The following is a 23,808-nucleotide window of genomic DNA, read 5'->3' as shown; positions in this document are numbered from 1 at the left end:
AGAAGGGAAGGAGTGTTTTTTGGATTTTGCAGCACAGATTTTGGTGGAATGAATGGTGGGTGCTATGTTGCACCAATACAGTGGAACCCCCCCCACAAGTCACCCCATTTTGCAATCTACACCCCTCAGGGAATTCATCTAGGGGTATAGTGTACATTTCAAAGACCCAGGGGTTTCACCAATTTTGGTACAACTGGGATGTGAAAATGGAAAATTACATTTTTTTACACAAACATGCAGTTCTGGCTCAAAATTTTTCATTTTCACAAGGAATGAAGGAGACAAAGCACCCCAAAATCTGTGCCCCAATTTCTCCCGAGTACGGCAATGCCTCACATGTGACCAAAAAATACCAGTTGGGTGCATGGCAGGACTCAGAAGGGAAGGAGTGTTTTTTGGATTTTGCAGCACAGATTTTGGTGGAATGAATGGTGGGTGCTATGTTGCATTAGCAAGACTCCCAAAGCACCAATACAGTGGAACCCCCCCACAAGTGACCCCATTTTGCAATCTACACCCCTCAGGGAATTCATCTAGGGGTATAGTGTACATTTCAAACCCCCAGGGGTTTCACCAATTTTGGTACAACTGGGATGTGAAAATGGAAAATTACATTTTTTTACACAAACATGCAGTTCTGGCTCAAAATTTTTCATTTTCACAAGGAATGAAGGAGACAAAGCACCCCAAAATCTGTGCCCCAATTTCTCCCGAGTACGGCAATGCCTCACATGTGACCAAAAAATACCAGTTGGGTGCATGGCAGGACTCAGAAGGGAAGGAGTGTTTTTTGGATTTTGCAGCACAGATTTTGGTGGAATGAATGGTGGGTGCTATGTTGCACCAATACAGTGGAACCCCCCCCACAAGTCACCCCATTTTGCAAAGTACACCCCTCAGGGAATTCATCTAGGGGTATAGTGTACATTTCAAACCCCCAGGGGTTTCACCAATTTTGATACAACTGGGCAGTGAAAATGAAAAATTACATTTTTTTACACAAAAATGCAGTTCTGGCTCAACATTTTTCATTTTCACAAGGAATGAAGGAGACAAAGCACCCCAAAGTCTGTGCCCCAATTTCTCCCGAGTACGGCAATGCCTCACATGTGACCAAAAAATACCAGTTGGGCGCATGGCAGGACTCAGAAGGGAAGGAGTGATTTTTGGATTTTGGAGCACAGATTTTGGTGGAATGAATGGTGGGTGCTATGTTGCACCAATACAGTGGAACCCCCCCCCACAAGTCACCCCATTTTGCAAAGTACACCCCTCAGGGAATTCATCTAGGGGTATAGTGTACATTTCAAACCCCCAGGGGTTTCACCAATTTTGATACAACTGGGCTGTGAAAATGTAAAAATTTAATTTTTCATTTTCACAGCTCAGTTGTATCAAAATTGGTGAAACCCCTGGGGGTTTGAAATGTACACTATACCCCTTGATGAATTCCCTAAAGGGTGTAGTTTGCAAAATGGGGTCACTTGTGGGGGGGTTCCACTGTATGGGTGCTTCAGGGGTCTTGCTAATGCGACATAGCACCCACCATTCATTCCACCACCAAAAATCACTCCTTCCCTTCTGAGTCCTGCCATGCACCCAACTGGTATTTTTTGGTCACATATGAGGCATTGCCGTACTCGGGAGAAATTGGGGCACAGATTTTGGGGTGCTTTGTCTCCTTCATTCCTTGTGAAAACGAAAAATTTTGAGCCAGTACTGCATTTTTGTGTAAAAAATTAAATTTTTTTACACAAAAATGCAGATCTGGCTCAAAAGTTTTCATTTTCACAAGGAATGAAGGAGACAAAGCACCCCAAAATCTGTGCCCCAATTTCTCCCGAGTACGGCAATGCCTCATATGTGACCAAAAAATACCAGTTGGGTGCATGGCAGGACTCAGAAGGGAAGGAGTGATATTTGGTGGTGGAATGAATGGTGGGGGAGGGGGGCTGGCGCTGCGACTGGTGGGGGGTGGGAGGGGTGCTGGCGCTTCGGCTACCGGGTGGGAGGGAGGGGGGGCTGCCGGGTGGGAGGGGGGGGGGCTGGCGATCGGTGGTGATCGGTGCTGTACTTAACAGCACCGATCACCACCGATCACTGTGTTACCGAGCGACTTAGCCGCCGGTAACACAGAAAACGCTGCAATTGGCTGTTCACATTTGAACAGCCAATCGCAGCGATCGGCGGCGAGGGGGGGATGTCTGCTGTCAGGGACAGCAGACATCTCCAAACTGTCACCGCGTCTATAGACGCGGTGACAGTTCAAAGCCATGACGTATATATACGTCAACGGTCGGGAAGTACCTCCCGACCATGACGTATATATACGTCATATGTCTGGAATATCTATCTGTATATATATATATATATATATATATATATATATATATATATATATATATATATATATATATATATATATATATATATATATATATATATATATATATATATATATATATATATATATATATATATATATATGTATGTATGTGTATATATATATACATATATATATATGTGTATATATATATACATATATATATATACATACATACATATACATATACATATATATATATATATATATATATATATACATATATATATATATATATATATATACATATATATACATATATACATATATATACATATATATATATATACATATATATATATATATATACATATATATATATATATATATATATATATATATACACATATACATATACATATATATACACATATACATATATATATATATATATATATATGTGTATATATATATATATATATGATTTCATTTTATTCCTTTTGAAGTTTTTTACATGCGGGGGGGGGTTTGAGCTGGGGGGGAGCGCTGCTGCTGCTCCTTGATGACAGTGACAGGGAGCGAGCCAGCGAGGTAGGGGGAGCTGCTGCCGGAGTGAGCGCAGCTGCCGGGCGGGTAGGAGGGAGGGCTAGAGCGGCTGCCGGGCGGGTGGGAGGGAGAGCTGCGGATCGGTGGTGATCGGTGCCAGCACCGATCACCGCCGATCCCTGTGTTACCGAGCGGCTTAGCCGCCGGTAACACAGGAAACGCTGAGATTGGCTGTTCAGATTTGAACAGCCAATCACAGCGATCGCCGACCGGGGGGGGCACCCCTGCCCCCCCTGGGCGACGAGGGGGGATGTCTGCTGTCAGGGACAGCAGACATCTCCTAACTGTCACCGCGTCTCTAGACGCAGTGACAGTTACAAGTCATGACGTACATGTACGTCCAATGTCGGGAAGTACTTCCCGACCATGACGTACATGTACGTCAAATGTCGGGAAGGGGTTAAATATATATATATATATATATATATATATATATATATATATATATATATATATATATATATATATATATATATATATATATATATATACATACACATATATATATATACATATACATATATATACATATACATATATATATATATATATATATATATATATATATATGTATATATACACACAGTATATATATATATATATGCATACACAGTTTAATAGTTTTAGTCCCCCATATAAAAAGTTTAATCGTTGGTGGTATAGTGTGGCATCCCCCTCTCCCCTCAACCGTTGGTGGCACAGTGTAAAAAAAAAAAAAAAAGAATATACTTACCAACTCCGTTGTCTTCCAGCGTCGCGTCCTCTCACTGCAGCTTCCATCTGACTGCAGAGGGCGGGCGCGGCACCCGGCAGGTCCAGGAAGCGTCTCTGCTGGGCTCCGGCGGCGGGGCTTCCAGGCGGCGGCGGGGCTTCCAGGCGGCGGCAGCGGGGCTTCCAGGCGGCGGCGGGGCTTCCAGGCGGCGGCGGCGGCGGGGCTTCCAGGCGGCGGCGGCGGCGGGGCTTCCAGGTCGGTGGCAGCGGGGCTTGACAGTCACAGTCACCGGCATGACAGTCGCTCAGATGGCCCTGCTCATCCCCGCGCCACACATGCGGGAGATGAGCAGGAGCTTCTGAGCGACTGTTATGAATTGACTGACCGGGCCATTCTGAATCTTGTGCAGATTCAGAACGGCGGGGGCGCGCATGTAAATCGCTGTGTGGGCTATATACACAGCGATTTACATGCATTTTCAGGCATTTTCTGAGCGATTTAGTAAAATCGCTCAGAAAGTGCCTGAAAATTGTGCTGTGTGTGGGGGCCATAAAACACTTCTTCAATCTGGGCCTTTGTTGACTTGGAGATACAAAGATTATCTCTCTGACAGAGAATGTCACTGTGCTCTCTGAGGGTGACTGTCACTGTGTATGCTCAGTCTGTTCCGGTCTGTAAAGAATGTATTGTATCTAACAGAACACAATGCTACCTCCATAGTCAAATGTGTCTTTGCACATATGACATGTGTACCCATTTAAGTTTTTGTGTTTGAAGAAGGTTTTCACATCTAAGCTCATAATGTTCATTTTGCGAAATATTATTATTGGATCATTATTTTGAGGCGGGTACCGGACAGTTTCCCGACAGTCGGGATCCCGACACTCATTATCCCGACGTCGGGATCCCGACAGTCAAAACCCTGACATTCAGGGTTTCCCGGCGGCCACCGGCTATTCTCCCTCGTGGGGGTCCACGACCCCCATAGAGGCAGAATAGAATAGGTGTCGAGCGTAGCGAGCCACCGTTCCCGCAGCGGGGGGGAGCGCACCGAGCCTGCAAGGTGCTTTGTTGCACTCGCCCCGCTCTCTGAATCCGGCCAGTCGAGATCCCGACTGACTGTTGGGATCCCGACTGTCGGAACCAGTGGTCGAAGTGGAAATTTTGAAGTGGGGGTATGGAAATTTTGAAGTGGGGGTATGGAAAAGTAAAGAGTGAATATAGTGCGCACCTTCGGACACCCCCCTGTCCATCAACGTCCCCTGCCAGACTGCCCCGTTGTACAGGGGTATTACAAAAGCACAATATGCGCTGCTGAGTGATCAGAGAGCATCCTGAGGGGGAAAAAAAGTTTTTTTTTTTTATCTTCAGATTAAAGTGGCGGTATGGCATACCCCCGTATACCGACCCACTTCGACCACTGGTCGGAACCATATACCACAACCTTTTGAGGCATCTTCCTCACTTGATGGAACAATCTTAGGAGACTCTGCTTGGCCTTAAGCTAGCTGGAGGAGCTGCTGCTGATGGAGCTATATCCTATCACCTAGAAACGGCTCCAGGTACTGACCTGGTGCATGTAGCACTGCAGCAAACTGGCCCAGCTTAATTTATTCCTCTTAAAAACAAGAAAAGCAGCGCTTTTTCAATGTAACACATTCACATAAATTCCAATATATTTTACTGAATAGTTTTGCATAGTTATACAACACATAAACACAATCATAAAAATAAAAAGGAATGATTAAAACATTACAAGCTATATACAAATGCCACACTTGGGGATTTATGCTGGCCAACTGGTTTTGGAGAGCAGATTGAAACCAAAGTCCTTAATAATGGTGCAACAGCAAATAACCTCTGAAGGAAAGGTATGGTATGGGTAGTGTCCCAGAGGGTCCCGGTATCATGTATCCTCTCTATTACTCACAGCAAAGCATGGTAGGCTGCTATGTGGTCCGGTAGCTTTAGGACAATGCCAGCATGGTCACTTAGGAGTTTGTAGGTTGGTCACGTTTGGACTATGCAATACAATCAGCAGGGAAGAGCTGTATCAAACCTTTTTTTTAAATATGTGAAGATATTGATCATTTTATAGAATTTACTTGATATATGAGACCTAGAAGCTGATTGGATGCTAAAGGCAACCTGATTCCAAAGAAGGTTTGAAACCTAACTCCTTAATTCCTTGTATTACTTCTTTTTTTTACATCAATAGAATTTATTGAGTTTAAAGGTGGATAAGGGGTACAGAAAAAAAGAAATAGGAAGGGGTGAGGGAACATAATAAGAAACAGGAACAAACATCTGGATATAAAGTGAAAGGTAAATATAAATATAAAGAACGTAAGCATAGAAACATTGTATGGTTCAATGCAGCAATATAAAAAGAAAGGAAATCTCCTTTCTTAAAATATAACAAAATAGATTTAAAGCACCCGCATTACATTAGTACAAAAACATCAATATAAAGAGTAGAAATCAATCAGGGCGAGTCGGGAGGGTCAGCAGCCTCCTCATTGAGACTAAATTGAAGGGGTCCACACTGGGGATGGCTAGAAATATACTGTGCTCTGTCTCTCTCTGTCATAAATAAATGCCAAGAGTTCCAGTGAACAAGTGGGGACGTGTAAGAGTAAGAAAAAGGCATATATGCTGATTCCATGGGAAAGTGGAAAATGGTTTTCTGAATAACTTTATGGTCGGGGAGTTGGGTTGTTTCCACTTTTTAGCCAGAGCTGCTCGAGCCGCTATAAGCATATGATGTAACACATTTCTTGCATATGTAGTAATGCCAATATGGGGTCAGGAGAGCGGGTAATATGTAAAACTTTGAGGATCAGGGTGAAAACCTCTATCCAATAATTATGTATCATAGGGCACGACCAGAAAAATATGATATGTGACCTACCTATCCACATCGCCTCCAGCATACTCGAGAACATGATGGCCAAAAAGTGTGCAGTCGGTCAAGTTTTAGATCTAATCTATACAGTACGTTAATATGTATCACAGTGTGGTTAAGACATCTGGACATCGAGTATGACGTAAGGAAAATTTTCTGCCATTGGTCAGGAGATAATGAGCTATTTAGATCTGATTCCCATTTCTGTTGGGCATTGGACTTGGGGACAACTACAAAGTCGAGGAGAGTCATGTACCAAAGGGATATGTCCCCCTTTGGAGTTATATTGTGAGTCTAATAAAAAATTTTTGGTAAATCATATCCATAGATATGTGCAGTGTGGGTAGAGATCCCACCATAGGCAATTTAAAAATAATGGAGAATTCGAGACCGATAAATAAATTTTTTGTTGCAATTGTAGAAAGGGCAATAAAGTGAAACCTTCTAGAATATCCCCAAGTACTACCACGCCCGAGGTAATCCATCTGATAAGATTTAAATTGGGGATCAATTGTATGGATATACTCGCTAATCCAAAGGCCAGAGAGGGTATATTGGCTGAAAATTTGTCCCATACCTGTAGAGAGGCCTTAGAACAGGGACATTTGGTCTGAGATATTTTGGAATCTTAAAGAGATCTGATACAGCGACCCAGCCCATTATATAGTTTGCAGTAATATTTAAGTTGAGCCAATATGCAGGCCTCGTAATATACTGTAGGGTCAAATCTGGTAGGCTATACCTCCTCTAGCCTTTGGTAGGATCAATCTAGAGCTAGCTATTTTAGGGGAACTCCTGGACCAAACATATTTGGTTAAGATGGAGGTACAAGCAGTTTAAGCCCTTTTTGTCTTCCGGGAACAAACCCCATTCAGTTTGGGTGGACCAGCAATGGCAAGAATTAGAGTTAATACGTATAGCTATTACTTTAGCGTACAATTGAATACCACAGTTAAATACCGGCCCACAGCTTTACTTAGGCTGAGTCTTTTCCAGGTTTTGGCAAAGTTATTATGCGTGCCTCCAACATTTCTTGAGGGGGGAACACTGAGGGAGGAGGTTGTGTTTTAACAGCTCAGACAAGGTGTTAAAGTGTCACAAAATGTTGAGTAAATTTAATTTACAAAACCATCTGGCCTAGGGGCCTTATCCCTTGTATTACTTCTATACATACAGTATACTGCTCATACCAGTAGAACCATAATTTCTGGCGGCACTCACAAACCCTGACTTAGGAAAATATTACAGGGACTAGTACAGATCATAGTTTGCTGTCCGCTTTAGTATAGTAATAATTTCCCAGTGCCACATTAGTCTCTGAATGGAAAACTTTCAGCTTCACAAGTACAATAAATAGCATTTGAATTATTGCATTAAAAGTACAGTATACAATTAAAACTTTATTTTATTACATAAATAGTTAATTATTGTATGTTGATTCCAATAGACTTGTAATTTCTTCAGAAGAGGTAGGTGTTTGTGTCACATGTGCCAGCTGCTGTGGCTGAAAGCCCCTTTGTTGTTCACTGTCAGTAACATAAAATCCTCCAGTGTATCATGTCCAGGAATGCTGACTCCCGCACAGTGAACCACAATGTTGTTGTGGCTGCTATCTGGACTTTTATCTATTGCAGTCATGGGCAACAGCCTCTTCCTGCTTTATTGTTAGATTGTTTGTTGCACCTTGTAACACTTGTTTAAACTGACTGAAAGGCACAGATGGTTCTAGATTCTAAATAGTCTCTAGGTAAGATGCTGGTTCTGTCTCCTTTCTTCCACCCTGTTCATCAAAAACAAATAAAAAACTATATATTTTTTTAAAGCCGGGGTACACCAGGGCCTTGGTAGCCAGGAGCCTAGTATTCCTAATGGAGGAATAGGATCTTCTGATAGGTGTCTTTTTTTGTTTTGTTTGATTAAATAGATTAATTGAATTTATTAAGGAGATTAAAGTCCATATGCTGCCCATTTGATCTGCAGGCATGCACTAATCTGCAGGAGATTTTTATGAACAATGTATGTGTGCATTCATAGCTCTATACAAACATTGTAACAGGAACATTACTGAGGGTACTTGTGTATTATAGCGGCGCCCCCGATGTTGGTCGTGCAATGTTTTTATCGCATTGCATGCCATACACCCGATGGCATGTGATGCGATGCGATTTTTGCCCCTATACGTTGAAAAGTTGTATAAGCACCCAAATGGATGCGTACAAGGTTAAATGCACCCCCACGCGACCCCCCCACTATAAACGTGAACCCGAAGCGTGGCGAGCACAGCGAGCCCGCGAGGGGCGGCGGTAGGCATCCTACGACCTTTTCATACCCCGAAGCGTGACGAGCGGACGCGGATACCTTCACAGGTATCCGCTTCCCCTCACGTGCTTCACAGGTATCCGCGTTCCCTCATGGGGCTCGCTGCGCTCACCACGCTTCGGCCTCGGTGGCTCGCTGCGCTCGCCACACTTTATAAAATCAACTCCACGCCGACGTGGATAGTGGGGGTATGAAAAGGTCGTAGCTCGCCGCGCTTCGGGTTCACGTTTATAGTGGGGGTGGCGTGGGGGTGTATTTAACATTGTAAGCACCCATTAGGGTGCTTATACAATTTTTCATTGCATTGTATGGCATTGTATGCCATATACAATGTCATACAATTTTAAAATTGTATGACATTGTACAACATCGCGCGATATCGCATGCCTTTTGGTATGCGATGCGATGGGCGCCGCTATAATACACAAGTACCTTACTGAGTCCTACTGAAGAAATAGCGCTATAAAAATATTATTATTATTTAAAATTCCAAGGCATCAATACACATGCTTTTACTGGAATAATTTTCTCTAGTTAAAAAGTATATAAAGAATGACGGAATTGCAATATATTGGTTCAATGACCCTCGCTGCCTGCTCTGTGTAGTTGCATTTGCACTTGGGGACCTGTTTTCAGTGAAGTATTCTTCATTATAGAATTTTAGAATGTGTCATACAAATTGTCACAGGGATGTGGCTAAAATAGCACCGGTTGCGATACCGGCAGTTAAAAGACTGGCACCAGAGTACCATCATCAAAGGAGATGCCTACTCCAGAATCCTGAGTGCCGACATCCCAATCTTAAGTATTCCAGGGCAGGTTAGTGTTAGGCCGCATGGGAAGGGGGGCGAGGGGGTTAGGAACTTAGGGTTAGGCTGCAGGGAGGAGGGGAGGTTAGGCTGCTGGGACAGAGGGATAAGGTTAGGCACTTAGAAGGGGGGTTAGGTTTAGGCTGCAGGGGAGGGGGTTAGGGTGCAGGGTAAGAAGGTTAGGGTTAGACTACAGTGGGGGGGGTTAGGCAGTGGGAATGGAGGGTTATGATTAGGGGGACAGAAAGAGAAGGTAATTATACTTACCGGACTTCTGTCTGTATTGCCTTCATTGGCATAGTGGTGTCGTTATTCTGACCATCCATATGTATTCCGGTCACAGAATGTGTAAAACTGGAGCAAGTTACAGATAATTGGCCTCTCCTTGTAACCTAATAATAACTGTGGGCATGAATCAGATTTAAGAAAGTAAATATGCCAAGTAGAGTGCGCTGCCAAATAACAGGCACTTACAGATACTCTGACTGGTATGAACTTGTGGAGAACACAGAGCCAGAGATCATCTGTGTGGAATCCAAAATCTCACATGTAGATGTGTAGTAAATAGGCATCTCCAACAACAGAACAAGTGCAGGCAAACCCAGCAAGTGTGCAAAATATACAGTCCCAAAATCACATACAATGCAGTCTAATCATTAAGAAATGGTCATTTACATATTAGACCAGCAAATATAAGGATAGAACAGTGCAGAAAGAAAATAGTTACATGCCAAGGTGCCCAGCTGGTGATGGAATTGATTTTGTTACTCTCTGAAGACCTGCACCAAGGTTAAGACACCAGAGCGGTATTCAATGCCCTAACGGCGAGCTATCAGCACATAGAAGTGCCGATAATACACCGTCAGGGAATTCAATAAATCTGGTTCACTCTCCATTTGCCTCCTCGTCTGTTCCCTGAGGCAAGGTGGAAACAGCGAGTGTGGCCATTAAAATTGCGAGACTCGCCACAAAATGCGGCGGTTCCCCGTTTACAGGGATCCTCGCCGGCCTCTCACGGCTAGGATTCGGCCCTTACATTGAATAAGCTGAGGGGGTTTGACGTTGAGGATGCCATCCTCGCCATACAAACCCCCTTGTCGGTGGCATTGAATACCACTCACTACAGTGTTGTAGCAAGGATATACTGTATTTCAGTGAGGAAGAACCTCGGCACTTCAGCTGCTGTTTAACTACACATCTTAACATGCCCTGCTACAGTTTTGCTATGGTTCTCCATCAATGATAGATATATATATATATATATATATATATATATATATATATATATATATATATATATATATATATATATATCATATATATATATATATCTGTTTTGACCCTCACCTGCCCATTCAGGTGGTCATAGTGTTTTCAAACGCTACCAGTGGGAACTGCAGAGTGCAAGGGAGTTATACCTAGAGGTATAGAAACCGTAATACTACCTTAAGGTACTTCTCTTTCCAAGCTCCTTAACTATTGGCTTATTTTTAAACTGTTAAACCTTCCTTCCTCTCCTTCACCAATGAGGACTAATCAAAATTACATAGATTTTATGATACACCATAAGGGCCATGTGCAGAGGATAAAGTAAGGAAAATAAAACTTGATGCCAGTGCAATGCCTATGGGGACTTCTTGAGCCTGGATCAGTTAGCATTCTGAGTCTACTGCCCATGTTATGCCCTTTGGGGGTGGTGCTATAGTTTTCATGTTTAGAGGGTTTGCAGAGTTTACCAGTATTTTTTAGAACACAAAATGATTGCAACCTTTAAGTATTTTAACAAACCTGGCATAGCTACAACATTAGATTTGCTTTATTTTGATTATTTTCTAGAATAAATTACATCTCCAAGCTTTTTCTAATCTGATTCTTTTAGTTTTGATGTATATTATACCCAATGCATTCTGCTTTTTTGGTCATTATACAGAGTGAAGGAGACAAGGATCACAAGGTGCGCATGGCTGTTGGAAATGGCGTTCGGTGTGACGTGTGGAGAGAATTCATCACGCGGTTTGGTGACATAAAAATGTGTGAGCTGTACGGTGCCACTGAAGGGAACATTTGTTTCATGAACCACACTGGAAAAATTGGATCTGTTGGACGCAGCAATTTCTTTTATAAGGTAATGTGCTCCATTTTCAATGGAACCAATTGTTAATACTGTGGTGTAAGTGTTTATCAGCATATCCAAAATGTTGTTAATAGTCTAAAGTGAGTAATATAAACTATTTTTCTTCATTTTATTTTGTATGGTTGTTTTTTGCTGTTAACGTTTTCTTTCCATTTGGATAAAAACACGAAAAATAGATTAATTAGGTTTGTTCCATGGACAAAGGTCTGCGAGAGGGTAGTGGTGAATTGTAAGACTGGTTCATGTGGATAGAAGGCGACAGTTTCGCAAATAGCCATGAGTTACTGCAGTAATACAGTATACAGAAAAACATGCACAACATGTGGAACCTGGGCTCCAGCAGCAGCATTCTACACTGGGTTCCACTACCAGTGCCTGAATAATCAATAGGCTGATTAGGCTGCAGCCTAGGGTGGGGGGTGTGGGGGGCACCTTGCTGAGGAATAAAATTAAGGCCTCATGTATTCCATGCTTGTGAGCTATCACCCGTCCCGATGTACTGTGGGGGGGGTGGGAGTTCTTAAGGTGACCACCAGATGGCTGTGCCAATGTAACTTACTGATGGACCATTATTTATGTACATTGTCTTTAAACGCCAGCTGGGCAGCCTAATGCCAAAGACTCCTACCCACATCACAGGCATTAGATCATACATGTTCGTTGTATACATTTCATTACATGCGCTTGGGCTGTATAACTGAGTCCCTGAGCACCCATACATGTGTTTTTAGCAGCAATACAAGGGGAGATACACGTGTGTTAGCCCAGGGCACCTGGAACCTTTAATCAGGCCCTGTCCACTGCTGGCAGCTAAGAACAGGAAACTTAAGTTATTATTGGCACAGGCTCCCCAAATCCAGACACTTGAATAATAAAGAAAACGTTTGGTCTAATAAATCAACATTTCTGCTGCTATATGCAGATGCCAAATTCTGGATCCAACTTGCATTGTGTTAACATTTTAAACATAATTTGGTGGTACAGTATACTGATGTGTGGCATGCATTCTTGATATACACTAGGAACCTTAATTGACCAGTGCACCAGTATTGTTGCTGAACATGTGCCTTTCTTTATGATCACAGTCTTCTCAACGCTCCTTTAAGGAAGATAGGAAGATAAAGCTTCATGTCATAGCCAACATAACTTCAAGCTGGTTCCACGAACATGACTACTTCCAATAGCCTTCACTGTCACACTGTCACCATATCTCAATCCAATAGAGCCCCTTTTGGGCTGAAGTGAAATGGGTGATTTTCAGCATGAATGTGCATCTGATTTACCTGTAACAACTGTGCAGAGCCGGCTCCAACTAGTTTGGCTGGTGCCCACTTGCATTTAATCACTAGAGGTGACACTTGATGGGAGGAGGCACAGCATAGTCACACTTGCATTAGATCCTTGCTTGGACTTTTTTGTATTTGTTTATTTTGAAACTGGTGCGGGAGGGAGTTGAATGGTCCATAAATTGTGGTGTGGGGGGGGGGGGGGGCGAGGTTAGTGTAACTCTGGCAGTCAGGAGGCCCTAATATGAAGGGGGCACTGCCGTAATTGTGGGACAATTGATAATGTTGTGCTCAAGGGTGGCCAGACCCCAAAATTTGCCCCTGCTCACTACCAAACGTAATGTTTATACACTAAAACCACACACTGACCTAGTCCCTGCTCAACTCACAGCACTTGCTGACCCTCCTCACAGCACTACATACTGCCCTCTTCACTTGCTGCCTCACAGCGCAGCACCCCAGTAACAGTGTTGGCACCTATTCCTGCTGTGTGCCTATATTCATGGGGAAGCCTGGAGCTGCAGCTCCGCCCATAGCATTGCTATGCCTAGGGCTGCATCTACACATTGCATTTTAGCAGGATGCAGTCTAACAGGATCCTGTTTAGCAGGATGAAGTTTCTTGTGTCTACACATTGCGATTTAGCAGAATGCAGAAGGCTTGTGTATATATACTCTTGAGTAAGCATCCTGCTAAACAGCTCCTGTTCGACTGCATCTGGCTAAAAATGCGATGTGTAGACGCAGCCTATGGCTGACTCTGACTCTGTGAATCTGTCATGTCACTATGGAGTAGAATCTGTAAGGAATGCTTACAATACCTTTTTTGTATCCATGCCTTGAAGAATTCAGTCTGTCCTGGGGGCAAAGGGGGATTCCGGCCCAGTACTAGAATGCTGCACATAATTATGTAGCCACTAAATGTATATTTAAATTCTATTTCATCAACAAAGCATGCTAGTGACAATATATGATCTATTTTGTCCCCAGATTTTGTTTCCTTTTGACTTGATAAAATATGACATTCAAAAAGATGAACCTATAAGAAATAAAGAAGGCTGGTGTGAAAGAGTCAGAAAAGGTAAATAGTGAATATTATTAATATTATTGATATATTTATATATAATGCCTTTTAGGAAATACCAAACTGATTTCAACAAAATTAAGTAAGCACTTGCCATTGAGTGCTTAGTATGGGTAGTACCCATTGGGGCAGATGTATTAAGCCTTAACAAGAGATAAATGCAAGGGTGATAAGGAGAGATAAACGTCCAGCCAATCACCTGCTAACTGCCATGTTACAGGCTGTGTTTGAAAAAAAGGCAGTAAGGAGCTGATTGGCTGGACGTTTATCTCTTGTTAAGGCTTAATACATCTGCCCCAAAATTAGATATGGAATACTTAAGCCAAATCCAAGAAGAAGAAAAAAAAAAAGTTAAACATTTACATAAATTTTTTTTTTCATTGATCAAATATAAGTGAATATGTGTGATATAATAGCAATTCCACAGAAAAAAACTGAGCCTGATTTTGAGTCGAGTAAATTTTAAGAAAAAGTACCGTATATACTCGAGTGTAAGTCGACCCGAATATAAGCCGAGGCACCTAATTTTGCCACAAAAAATGGGAAAACTTATTGACTCGAGTATAAGCCTAGGGTGGAAAATGCACAGGGTCTAGGGGCACACTGACACACACACACACACACACACACACACACACACACACACACACACTACAGGGCATAGGGGCACACTGACACACACACACACACACACACACTGACACTGAGGGGAGATTTAAGTTGTGGGGCCCTTGGTAGAGGGGTTAACAGTGAGGAGAAAGTGATTGATCCAAAGATGGCTGCTGTCACTGTGAAGGAAGCAAGTCCTCCACAATGCCTCTCACCTCTCTTGTCCAGTGCCCAGCAGCATGTACAGGGAGCCAGGCACCAGGTAAACCTTAGCAGAGTAGTCAGTCCCTCAAGGTCCGGGGTCAGTAGGTGCAGCGCCGGCTGTAAAAGTCTGTGATTTTCGGCATGGCTCCGAAATATAGGCCCCGGCTTACCAGTCATGGTAGGCCGCAACAGCATCATTCCCAGACAAAATCATTGTACAAACCTGCCAATCCACGCACTATACAGATGTGTCCTCATACCTCCTAGTTTTAATGCACCACAAAGTGCAGTGGCGTAACTATAGCTCCGCAGCCCCCGCGGTGGCGGGGGGGCGCAGAGAAATTGGGGGCGCCGCCGGGGGGCTGCGGGGCTATAGTTACCCGCGGTCTGCGTCTCGCCCGGCTCTCTGTCGGGACCTTCCTGACGTCACGGTCCCGGCCGGCTCCTGCTGCAATGAAAACTGACAATTAGAAAATGGCTGCCCCCATACTGCAGACAGTTTTCTGTCTGCAGTATGGGGGCAGCCATTTTCTAAGAGTCCGTTTTCATTGTAGCAGCAGCAGGAGCCAGCCGGGACCGTAACGTCAGGAAGGTCCTGACAGAGAGCCGGGCGAGACACAGACCGCGGGTAAGAAGGGGGGGCGCCGAATAAACGTGCGGCGGGGGGGCGCTAAATAGTTAGTTACGCCCCTGACAAAGTGAGAGATTCCTGGTGGGGGTGAGCTGATATGTTCACTGCAACTATGCTATCAAAAATGTGTCTAAGTTGCTGCAGGATGTGTCTATGATGCACCAGGAGTCTGTGATGATTCATTTGATATGCAACACTTGTATATCTGCATGCAATTGAGTCTGTATGTGAAGCATAACAGAACTTGGTGTTAAAAGAATACCTAGGTACTGCATTAAATACGGTTTTACTTGGATTTGCACAGATTTCAAAGCGAGATCTTATTGGCTATCCAAAACACGTTACAGCTGATAGCGAATCGGAAAAATCCAAACTTGCGATAATTTGTCGATAAGAAACAAGTAAATTCGACCCTACAGTATATCTCTATACTGCATCATAACAGTTTGTATGCATATTACAAATGTCACACAGTCTTACATCGAAGAAGCATTTTTGGCAAAAAATACACATGAAGCCAGCAAAACCTCACAGGACCTGGTGTGTCAAGAGGAGCTGTTTGGTGCAAAATATTGATTGTCATTTGCCCAATGTGTACCTAGCCTTACTTTATTCCCAACTCTATAGATATCTAGTAGCTAATATTTTATTACCCGGGGTTTTAGAATGTGCCAAATACAAGTGAAAATTCATAGAAAATATGCTTCAAACCATGCTTTTTGTATAACAATTTCCATACACCATACACTAGTCAAATGCAAAGGTAGGAAAAACTAGCAACCCCAAAAATATTTTCTTTGGCAGAATATAGACAAAAATGTCACGTTCCCATACTAACAAACAATGGCGGCTTCAAACATGGGTCAGTGCAGTTCAAAATTCAAATAGGGAGCCCCAACTCCCAAATGCTGCCAAACACAGGTCGTTGGTGTGACTTTCTTGTTTGACTTTTTGAGTGCACAACACTTTTGTTGGTAAGCTGCTCAATCAGAGGTGTGTCACTCATACTGCTTTCCCACTGCAGACCAGTTTAAAGTACTGGTAATCTTAAATGGTATTTAAAACGGTATTAGCATTCCCACTGCAGTAGATTACCGTTTTAAATACCATTTAAGTACCATTCCCATTGCAGTGAACCATGTAAAATGTAGCGTGCCTAACCCCCCCTTCCCCCAGTGTAAAGAGTGCCTAATCCCCCCCCCCCCAGTGTAAATAGTGCCTAACCCAATGTACCTGCCCTGTGCCCCCACTTCCCCTCCCCTTGTACTTACCTGTGGGCAGTGGGGAGGCAGCGGGGGTCCATGCAGGATACAGGCAGTCCCAGTGCCTGATAAGACCTAGTAGTTCTCACTTTGCGCATATGTAATGAGTGCATGTGCATACTAATGAGCCGCTCATTACATATGCGCATATGTAATTAGCGGCTCATTATTATGCACGTGCACACATTACACATGCACAAAGTGAGAACTACTAGGTCTCATCAGGCACTGGGACTGCCTGGAGGCTAAATAATGTTTAAGAGGCATTCCCACTGCCTCTTAAACGTTATTTTAACGGGTAGGACTCTGCTTTAAAAACGTGTTGAAATACCATTTAACTTTAAACGGTATTTCAACTCTGTCACTTTCCCACTGCAGCCTTAAAACGGTAAATTGCGCTGAAAATCGGCAATTTACCGTTTTTTAGCTGCAGTGGGAAAGGGGCATTAGGTGCCAAAAGGGAGGGGTAATTCTGGTTAGGAAAACAACATTTTGTATCCCCATTGCACACTGAGTGAGAGATATCTACACAGGGGTTAAAGTGAGGGGGAACTGGGGGGAACTGAGTTCCACCACCTCTAATGGTAGGGGGAACTAGTTCCACCTCCACCACAGCCCTGCACAATAATTCCAACAGCTTTCTTTTCTGGCAGAGCATACAGTATGTGATTTCAAGCTGTCACAATGTACTATTGCTGTGGGCAACATGTGTAAGGGGCTGTACTTTTGTTGGCATTGTGTATAAGAAACACTACTGTGTTGCATACATGTATACAGAGTACTACTGTGCAGCGTAACATGAAAAAGTGAGTAAGGGGCACTACATGTGGTGTAATGTGAATGAGATTGTGCTACTATGTAAAATAATTTAAATTGGGAGTACAATTGTATGACCACTGTCCCTTCATAAAGAATGGGAGGTAGGGCATAAACTTATAGTTTGCAGGGGGTGCCAAAAACCCTGGCACTGGCCCAAGTTCGCCTAATTCGGGGGGGGGGGGGGGGGGTGTTTGATGGCAGGAGAAAGGAGTTCCACCACCTCTCCGTGACCACTTTAAGCCCTGTATCTACATAATAATCAGATAATACGGAGATCTTGGTTGCATATATCTGCAGATATAGGGCTAAGCCCCCAGGCCGTACGTCAAGGCATCTCTGTCACTGGGGGTCCCTAATACCCAGGCAGAACGTAAAGGCTTTTAGAGTGTCCAGTGCCAACATAGCTAGCCATCTCTAGAGAAACATGTAGGCAGTCATTTTTTGTAAACTCTCACCAAAAGGATAAATGGTGTTCTTAGGCACAACTGGTGTTCATAGAATCTTAAATTAGCTTATCACATTGCACCACAAATGCATGAATGTACATGTACTGCACTATGGGCCTTATTTTGGTTCATTCTTTCTGACAAAATCCTTCTTAGATGGACAAAACCATGTGCACTGCAGGGGGGGCAGATGTAACATGTGCAGAGAGAATTAGATTTGGGTGAGCAATTTTGTTTCTGTGCAGGGAAAATACTGACTGCTTTATTTTTACACTGCAATATAGATCTCACTTTGAAGTAAAACCCCACCCAAATCTAATTCTCTCTGCACAAGTTACACCTGCCTCACCTGCAGTGCTCATGGTTTTGCCCATCTAAGAAGGATTTTGTCATAAAGAATGAACCAAAATAAGGCCCCATGTGTCTACAATCCGTCCCCAGTATGGCTTAATCCATCCACATCTAGCTGCATTTATGGTGTGCCCATTTATGGTCCATGCCATGGACATGTGACAGGCATGTCCAAACTATGGCCCTCCAGCTGTTGTGAAACTACAAGTCCCATCATGCCTTGCTTGCCACAGTTTTGCTATTAGGGAATACTAAAATTATGGCAAGGCATACTGGGATGTGTAGTTTCACAACAGCTGGAGGACCACAGTTTGGACATGCCTGGCATACACCCTTTGACAGTGCCAGGTACAGGGGTGAAAAGGTAGCAGTGCCCCTCTCCCAGGGTCTTGTGGTCTTGGGCAACAGCACTGCTCACACACCCCTAGTTACTGCCCTTCCAGTGACGTGCGGTGAGGTTTGTGGTTGGTGAGGCACTGGCTTGGTGGAGCCAGTGCCACCAGGCTCTGTGGGGAGCATTGGGTTCGGGCTGTTTCTGCACTGACAGGCAGGTGCGGTAGCTGCCCCCTGCATAAGCAGCAGAGACCTGCCAGAGCAGCACCTGGACCCAGCGCTCGGCACAGACCTGTCGTCGCTGGCTCCACCAAGCCTCCATGGGGTCTGCCCACATACCTTTTCACTTAAAAAAAAAAAAAAAAACATGCAGCCAAATGTACTAACTAGCACTAGCCTCTTAAGGGACAGACTTGTGTGTGTTTGTGTTGTGACAGAGGTGTGTGTTTGTGTAAAGTGACAGAGGTGTGTACGGTTTCTGTGTGTTGGTGTAAAATAAGTATATTTTTAAATGAAGTACTAGCGTCTGAGTTCAGTGTCCGTGCGGGGTGATGGCCGAACTCTGAGGTTTTTTTTAAAAGGTCAATCAATGCATGGTTTTGCTTGTAAATGTCTGCCTCTTTAATAGAACCTCTGAGTTCAGCCAGCACCCCGCACAGCCAATAAACTCAGAGGCCAGTACATTGGGCCAATATACTTTATTTAAAAAACACACAAAAACAGTGCACACCTCTGTCACTTTACACAAACACACACCTGTCACTTTACACAAATACATACAGATACACACCTCTGTCACAACACAAACACACATGTCTGTCTCATAACACAAACACATATAAACCTACAGTATGCCACTTTAGGAAAAAACACAGCCCCCACCCTCCATACACAAACACAAATTACCGTTTAGCGGCAGCCCAGGCACCACTTATGGATACCCAGGCAGGCAGCAGACTGCACGGCAGCTGTGACGGCAGCGTCTCATCCCGGGACAGGCACCCAGGCACAGGACCGAGCGCCAGGCAGTGAGTCCCCGGACGGACAGTAATGGGGAGCAGAGCGGGTGCCGGTGCCGGCTGGTGGCCAGATAACAGCGGGAGCTGGCAGCTCGGCTCAGCCCAGCTCCGCCCCCCACACCCGGCAATACAAGGCAGCAGAAGAGCTGTGCAACGGTTGCACGGCTCGTCCACCTTTAAAAACACTGTGCTATAAGCGGCACCTCACCTATAGGAGCCATGGTTCAGGGACGCGCTTTCTGCCTTTATGAAAGCTGCCCCTGTCACTGAGACAGCACCACTGTGTCCAATCACTTCTGCCTCAGTGACAGGGGTGTGCTTTCCTATAGGCAGAATGCACGTCCCTGTCACCGAGGCACTGCTATAGGTGCCGCCTATGCATCTTTTTTAAACAAGCTTTTAACTGAGCTCGGTTCTCAGCCCTGCCCACTGCCCGCCCCTGTCTTTGTTACTTTAATATGTACAGCGGGAGGCACCGGTCTTGGTGCCTCCTAAGCTAATAATTTTTTTTAAAAAGCAGTAAAAATGATTGCAATAATACAAAGCATATACTTATGACACATAATATGTGTCATAAGTATTTTCTTTGTATTGTATTATTATATTAAACATTAATGACAGGGGAGGCTCTGCCTCCCCTGACTGCACGTCCCTGTGCCCTTCATTTTTGATCTCTTAAAATAAGGACTGGACTGCATTTGATGGGTGTTATAGCAAATGAATACTTTCCAAATTCTCATATTAACAATTGGAAATGCACAGAGGCAGGGAAAAAAGATTACAAAGAATCCATGTCTACAGAGACGAAAATATTAATTTCCAAATTTTCTGAATTGTATGGCTTTTGTTATATAAGCCTTTTAATGCTCTCCAAGAAGTTGCATTTATCTTTATATATGCTGATCTTTACATTTAACTATTTATATTTAATATATTGTCCACCCACAGGTGAACCTGGACTTTTATTATCCAAGGTTAATCATGCCAACCCTTTCTTTGGTTACGCTGGCAATAAAAAGCACACAACTAAGAAATTATTGTGTGATGTGTTTAAGAAAGGAGATGTTTATTTCAATACTGGAGATCTGATGGTGCAAGATCACGATAATTTTCTGTACTTCCGTGACCGAATTGGAGACACATTCAGGTCAGTAAAATCAGAATATGTACTAAAGTAAAGTACTAGTCTAATCTGTACTGTGATTACTGACAGATTAGACTAGTACTTTAAAGATGGCAACCATTAAAAATCACATTGTTTCAAATGTTTATAAAGTATATATGTATGCTCTACATATGAATACAAACAGTGTAGCAGTCATCTGCTATCGGAAGGCAACTCTCACTTTGTGCTATGTTCCTGTACAGAGTACATGCACCAGGTTGTTATATGTATACAATACATACATTGGCTGCTACAGATCCCAGCCCAGACATGATTGCACATGTGCCTCAGAGCCCCTGCGTGGTCTCAAGACATTTGCAGTGATTTTTAGAGTAAATGGATGAAGACCAAGTGTGATAGAAAGGGAGGGAGACCTTGTGTGATAGACTCCTATGTAATCCCTGGACACAGTACTCCAGTATAAAGGGCACTGAAGGGAGTTGGAGCAACACACTGGAAATACTATAATGCATCCATTGGAAAGATGGAGGTTACATCGCCGAGTTTGTGAAGCAAAAGAGGAAGTGACATCAAAATCCTCCATGGAAAAGCAAATTAACCCTAAGGAAAGAGGTGAAGTTGAGCACAGTCAGGGAAGAATGCATGGCCATTGCTGTGGTGAATTCGAAACTATACACAAGGGGCCTGATTCTAATCAGTTTGCTCCCCTGCGCGTTCGCACAGGGGATTGATGTTTTCCTAATGCACATTTGCCTATGCTGGGTGCGAGCGGGCATGATGAACTACTAGTCTGCCATCCCGTTCGCACCCTCCAGTGTGGGCGGGGTCCTTGGCGAGGGGATGCGCCCATGGGAACACAGAGGGTTTCATGGGTGTTTCCATGAAATTTGCAGCACTGTGTGTGGACCAGAATAAGGTCCAAGATGTAGATCCATACCTATGAAACCTGCATCAAATAACAGAAAAGAGGCATAGCCAGAGAGAAAGCTGATAGAGGGAGATGTACAGTATCAGTATAGTGTGGCTATATGCCAACAAGGGGGTATATTGTCATAGACGTATCTGCTACAAGGAAAGTTGTGAGAGTGAAGGCTGCTGGGTGAAGAATTGTCCATATACTAAAGAAAACATCCATTATCCCAAAGAAAGTTGTAATCATCAGTGAGAAAGTTTGACAAGAGTCGGGCTTCCAGTTTCAGAGAGAAATCTGCAATGATTAGAGAGAAAGGAGAATGCTAGCCTGATGCTCTGTCCAAATGTAGTTCCCATTTTATGTGTGCAGATGGAGTCCAGATCCTGTCCATTGGTAGTCAATATTTGCTAGATGGGAGGTTTCTGTCCTCCTTGAGCTTGGCAAATTCAGTCCACTTGTCCAGAGTGACTGTAGTTTCAGTTGAGGTGTCCAAAGGGAGTCCACAACTGTCTAAGGGCTATTTCACACGCTCAGGCTGCTGCCGGGGTGGCAAAACCCCGCACGGCCAAGAAGCCGTGCCGCACACAGCAGTTTACAATGGTGGGGATGGCCACAGCCTGGCAGCCGTCCCTTCCAGTGGTGACAGCCGGCTGCAACCGGGCTGTGGCCGTCCCATCTGAATGGACACAATCGTGTCCATTATTAACTACTGTGCATGGCTGCAGGGTTTTGCTGCCCGGCAAAAGCTGGAACGTGTGAAATAGCCAAATGTCTATAGGTAGGGATAGTGGTAGATGCTCAATTAGTTCAGTAACACCACTCGGGTGCATGCAAGGGAGGGGTTAATACTGAGTAAGTAAAACAAGACATAGTTCCCCCAGCACACTGAATGGTATTAGTAACCAATCTTGAACACTACATTCTAATAGAATTCAGAGATATTGGTTACATATACCTGCGCAGGTGTATGATATGCCCCCAAGCCACGTCAAGGCTTCTCTGTATATTGGGGGTCCCTAGCGCTATATCTAGGTGCAGGGAGCGGCACCCCAAAAAACTAGCATAAGCTAGAAAGCCCAGTGCGGCATGCCAGTGAAAACTATAGTGCTAATAAATATTAGTGGTAAGAAGCCGAAGATATATATATATATATATATATATATATATATATATATATATATATATATATATATATATATATATATATATATATATATATATATATATATATATATATATATATATATATATATATATACACATATAGAGAGAGAGAGAGAATTAAAATATTAATGAAATAGTGTTAGTGAGGGGAAAAAAAAGTGTTAATAGAATGTAGGGGCATGCGGCACTAAAGCCACCCAGCCCAACCAGTCCAGGGGCACCGCACCCCACACCACGTTACCCTAAATTGGGTCTACGATTAACAAGCAAGAAGCCACATGATAATGGCTCCTTACTTGATATATCCAAACTAAGAGTTACCTACCTTGGAGCAACCCCTGACTACTCCATGTGGCATATCAGGACCCACATCTCCTCCTAATATGGGCTCCCTTCTGCCTCTCACAACATACATATGGATAGTGGTAGATGCTCAGTTAGTTAAGTAATACCATTCAGGTGCATGCAAGGGAGGGGTTAATACTGAATAAGTAATACAAGATATATTTTCCCCCAGCACACTGAGTTGTATTAGTAACCAATCTTGAACACTACATGATAATAGAATTCAGAGATATTGGTTACATATACCTGCACAGGTATGGGGTGCGGTGCCCCTGGACTGGTTGGGCTGGGTGGCTCTAGTGCGGCACACCCTTACATTCTATTAACACTTTTTTTCCCTCACTAACACTATTTCTTTAATATTTTAATTCCATTTCATTTTCTCTCTCTTTTGGGGCGCCGCTCCCTG

At 43.5% G+C, this 23,808-nt stretch overlaps 1 protein-coding gene across 1 annotated transcript in view; it reads left to right on the top strand.

Annotated features, from left to right (window-relative positions):
- SLC27A6 (solute carrier family 27 member 6) overlaps positions 1–23,808 on the top strand; it is a 58,739-nt gene that overhangs the window by 16,917 nt on the left and 18,014 nt on the right. The window contains exons 5-7 of the mRNA XM_083151551.1: positions 11,605–11,799; positions 14,084–14,174; positions 20,800–20,998. Coding sequence (XP_083007677.1) covers positions 11,605–11,799; positions 14,084–14,174; positions 20,800–20,998 — 485 coding nt within the window. The remainder of the gene's footprint in view (positions 1–11,604; positions 11,800–14,083; positions 14,175–20,799; positions 20,999–23,808) is intronic.

Source organism: Crinia signifera, chromosome 1 (assembly GCF_055691185.1).
Source record: "Crinia signifera chromosome 1, ASM5569118v1, whole genome shotgun sequence".
Lineage (NCBI taxonomy): Eukaryota > Metazoa > Chordata > Amphibia > Anura > Myobatrachidae > Crinia > Crinia signifera.
The sequence above is the reverse complement of the archived record's forward strand: the minus strand, read 5'-3'. Positions and strand labels throughout refer to the sequence as shown.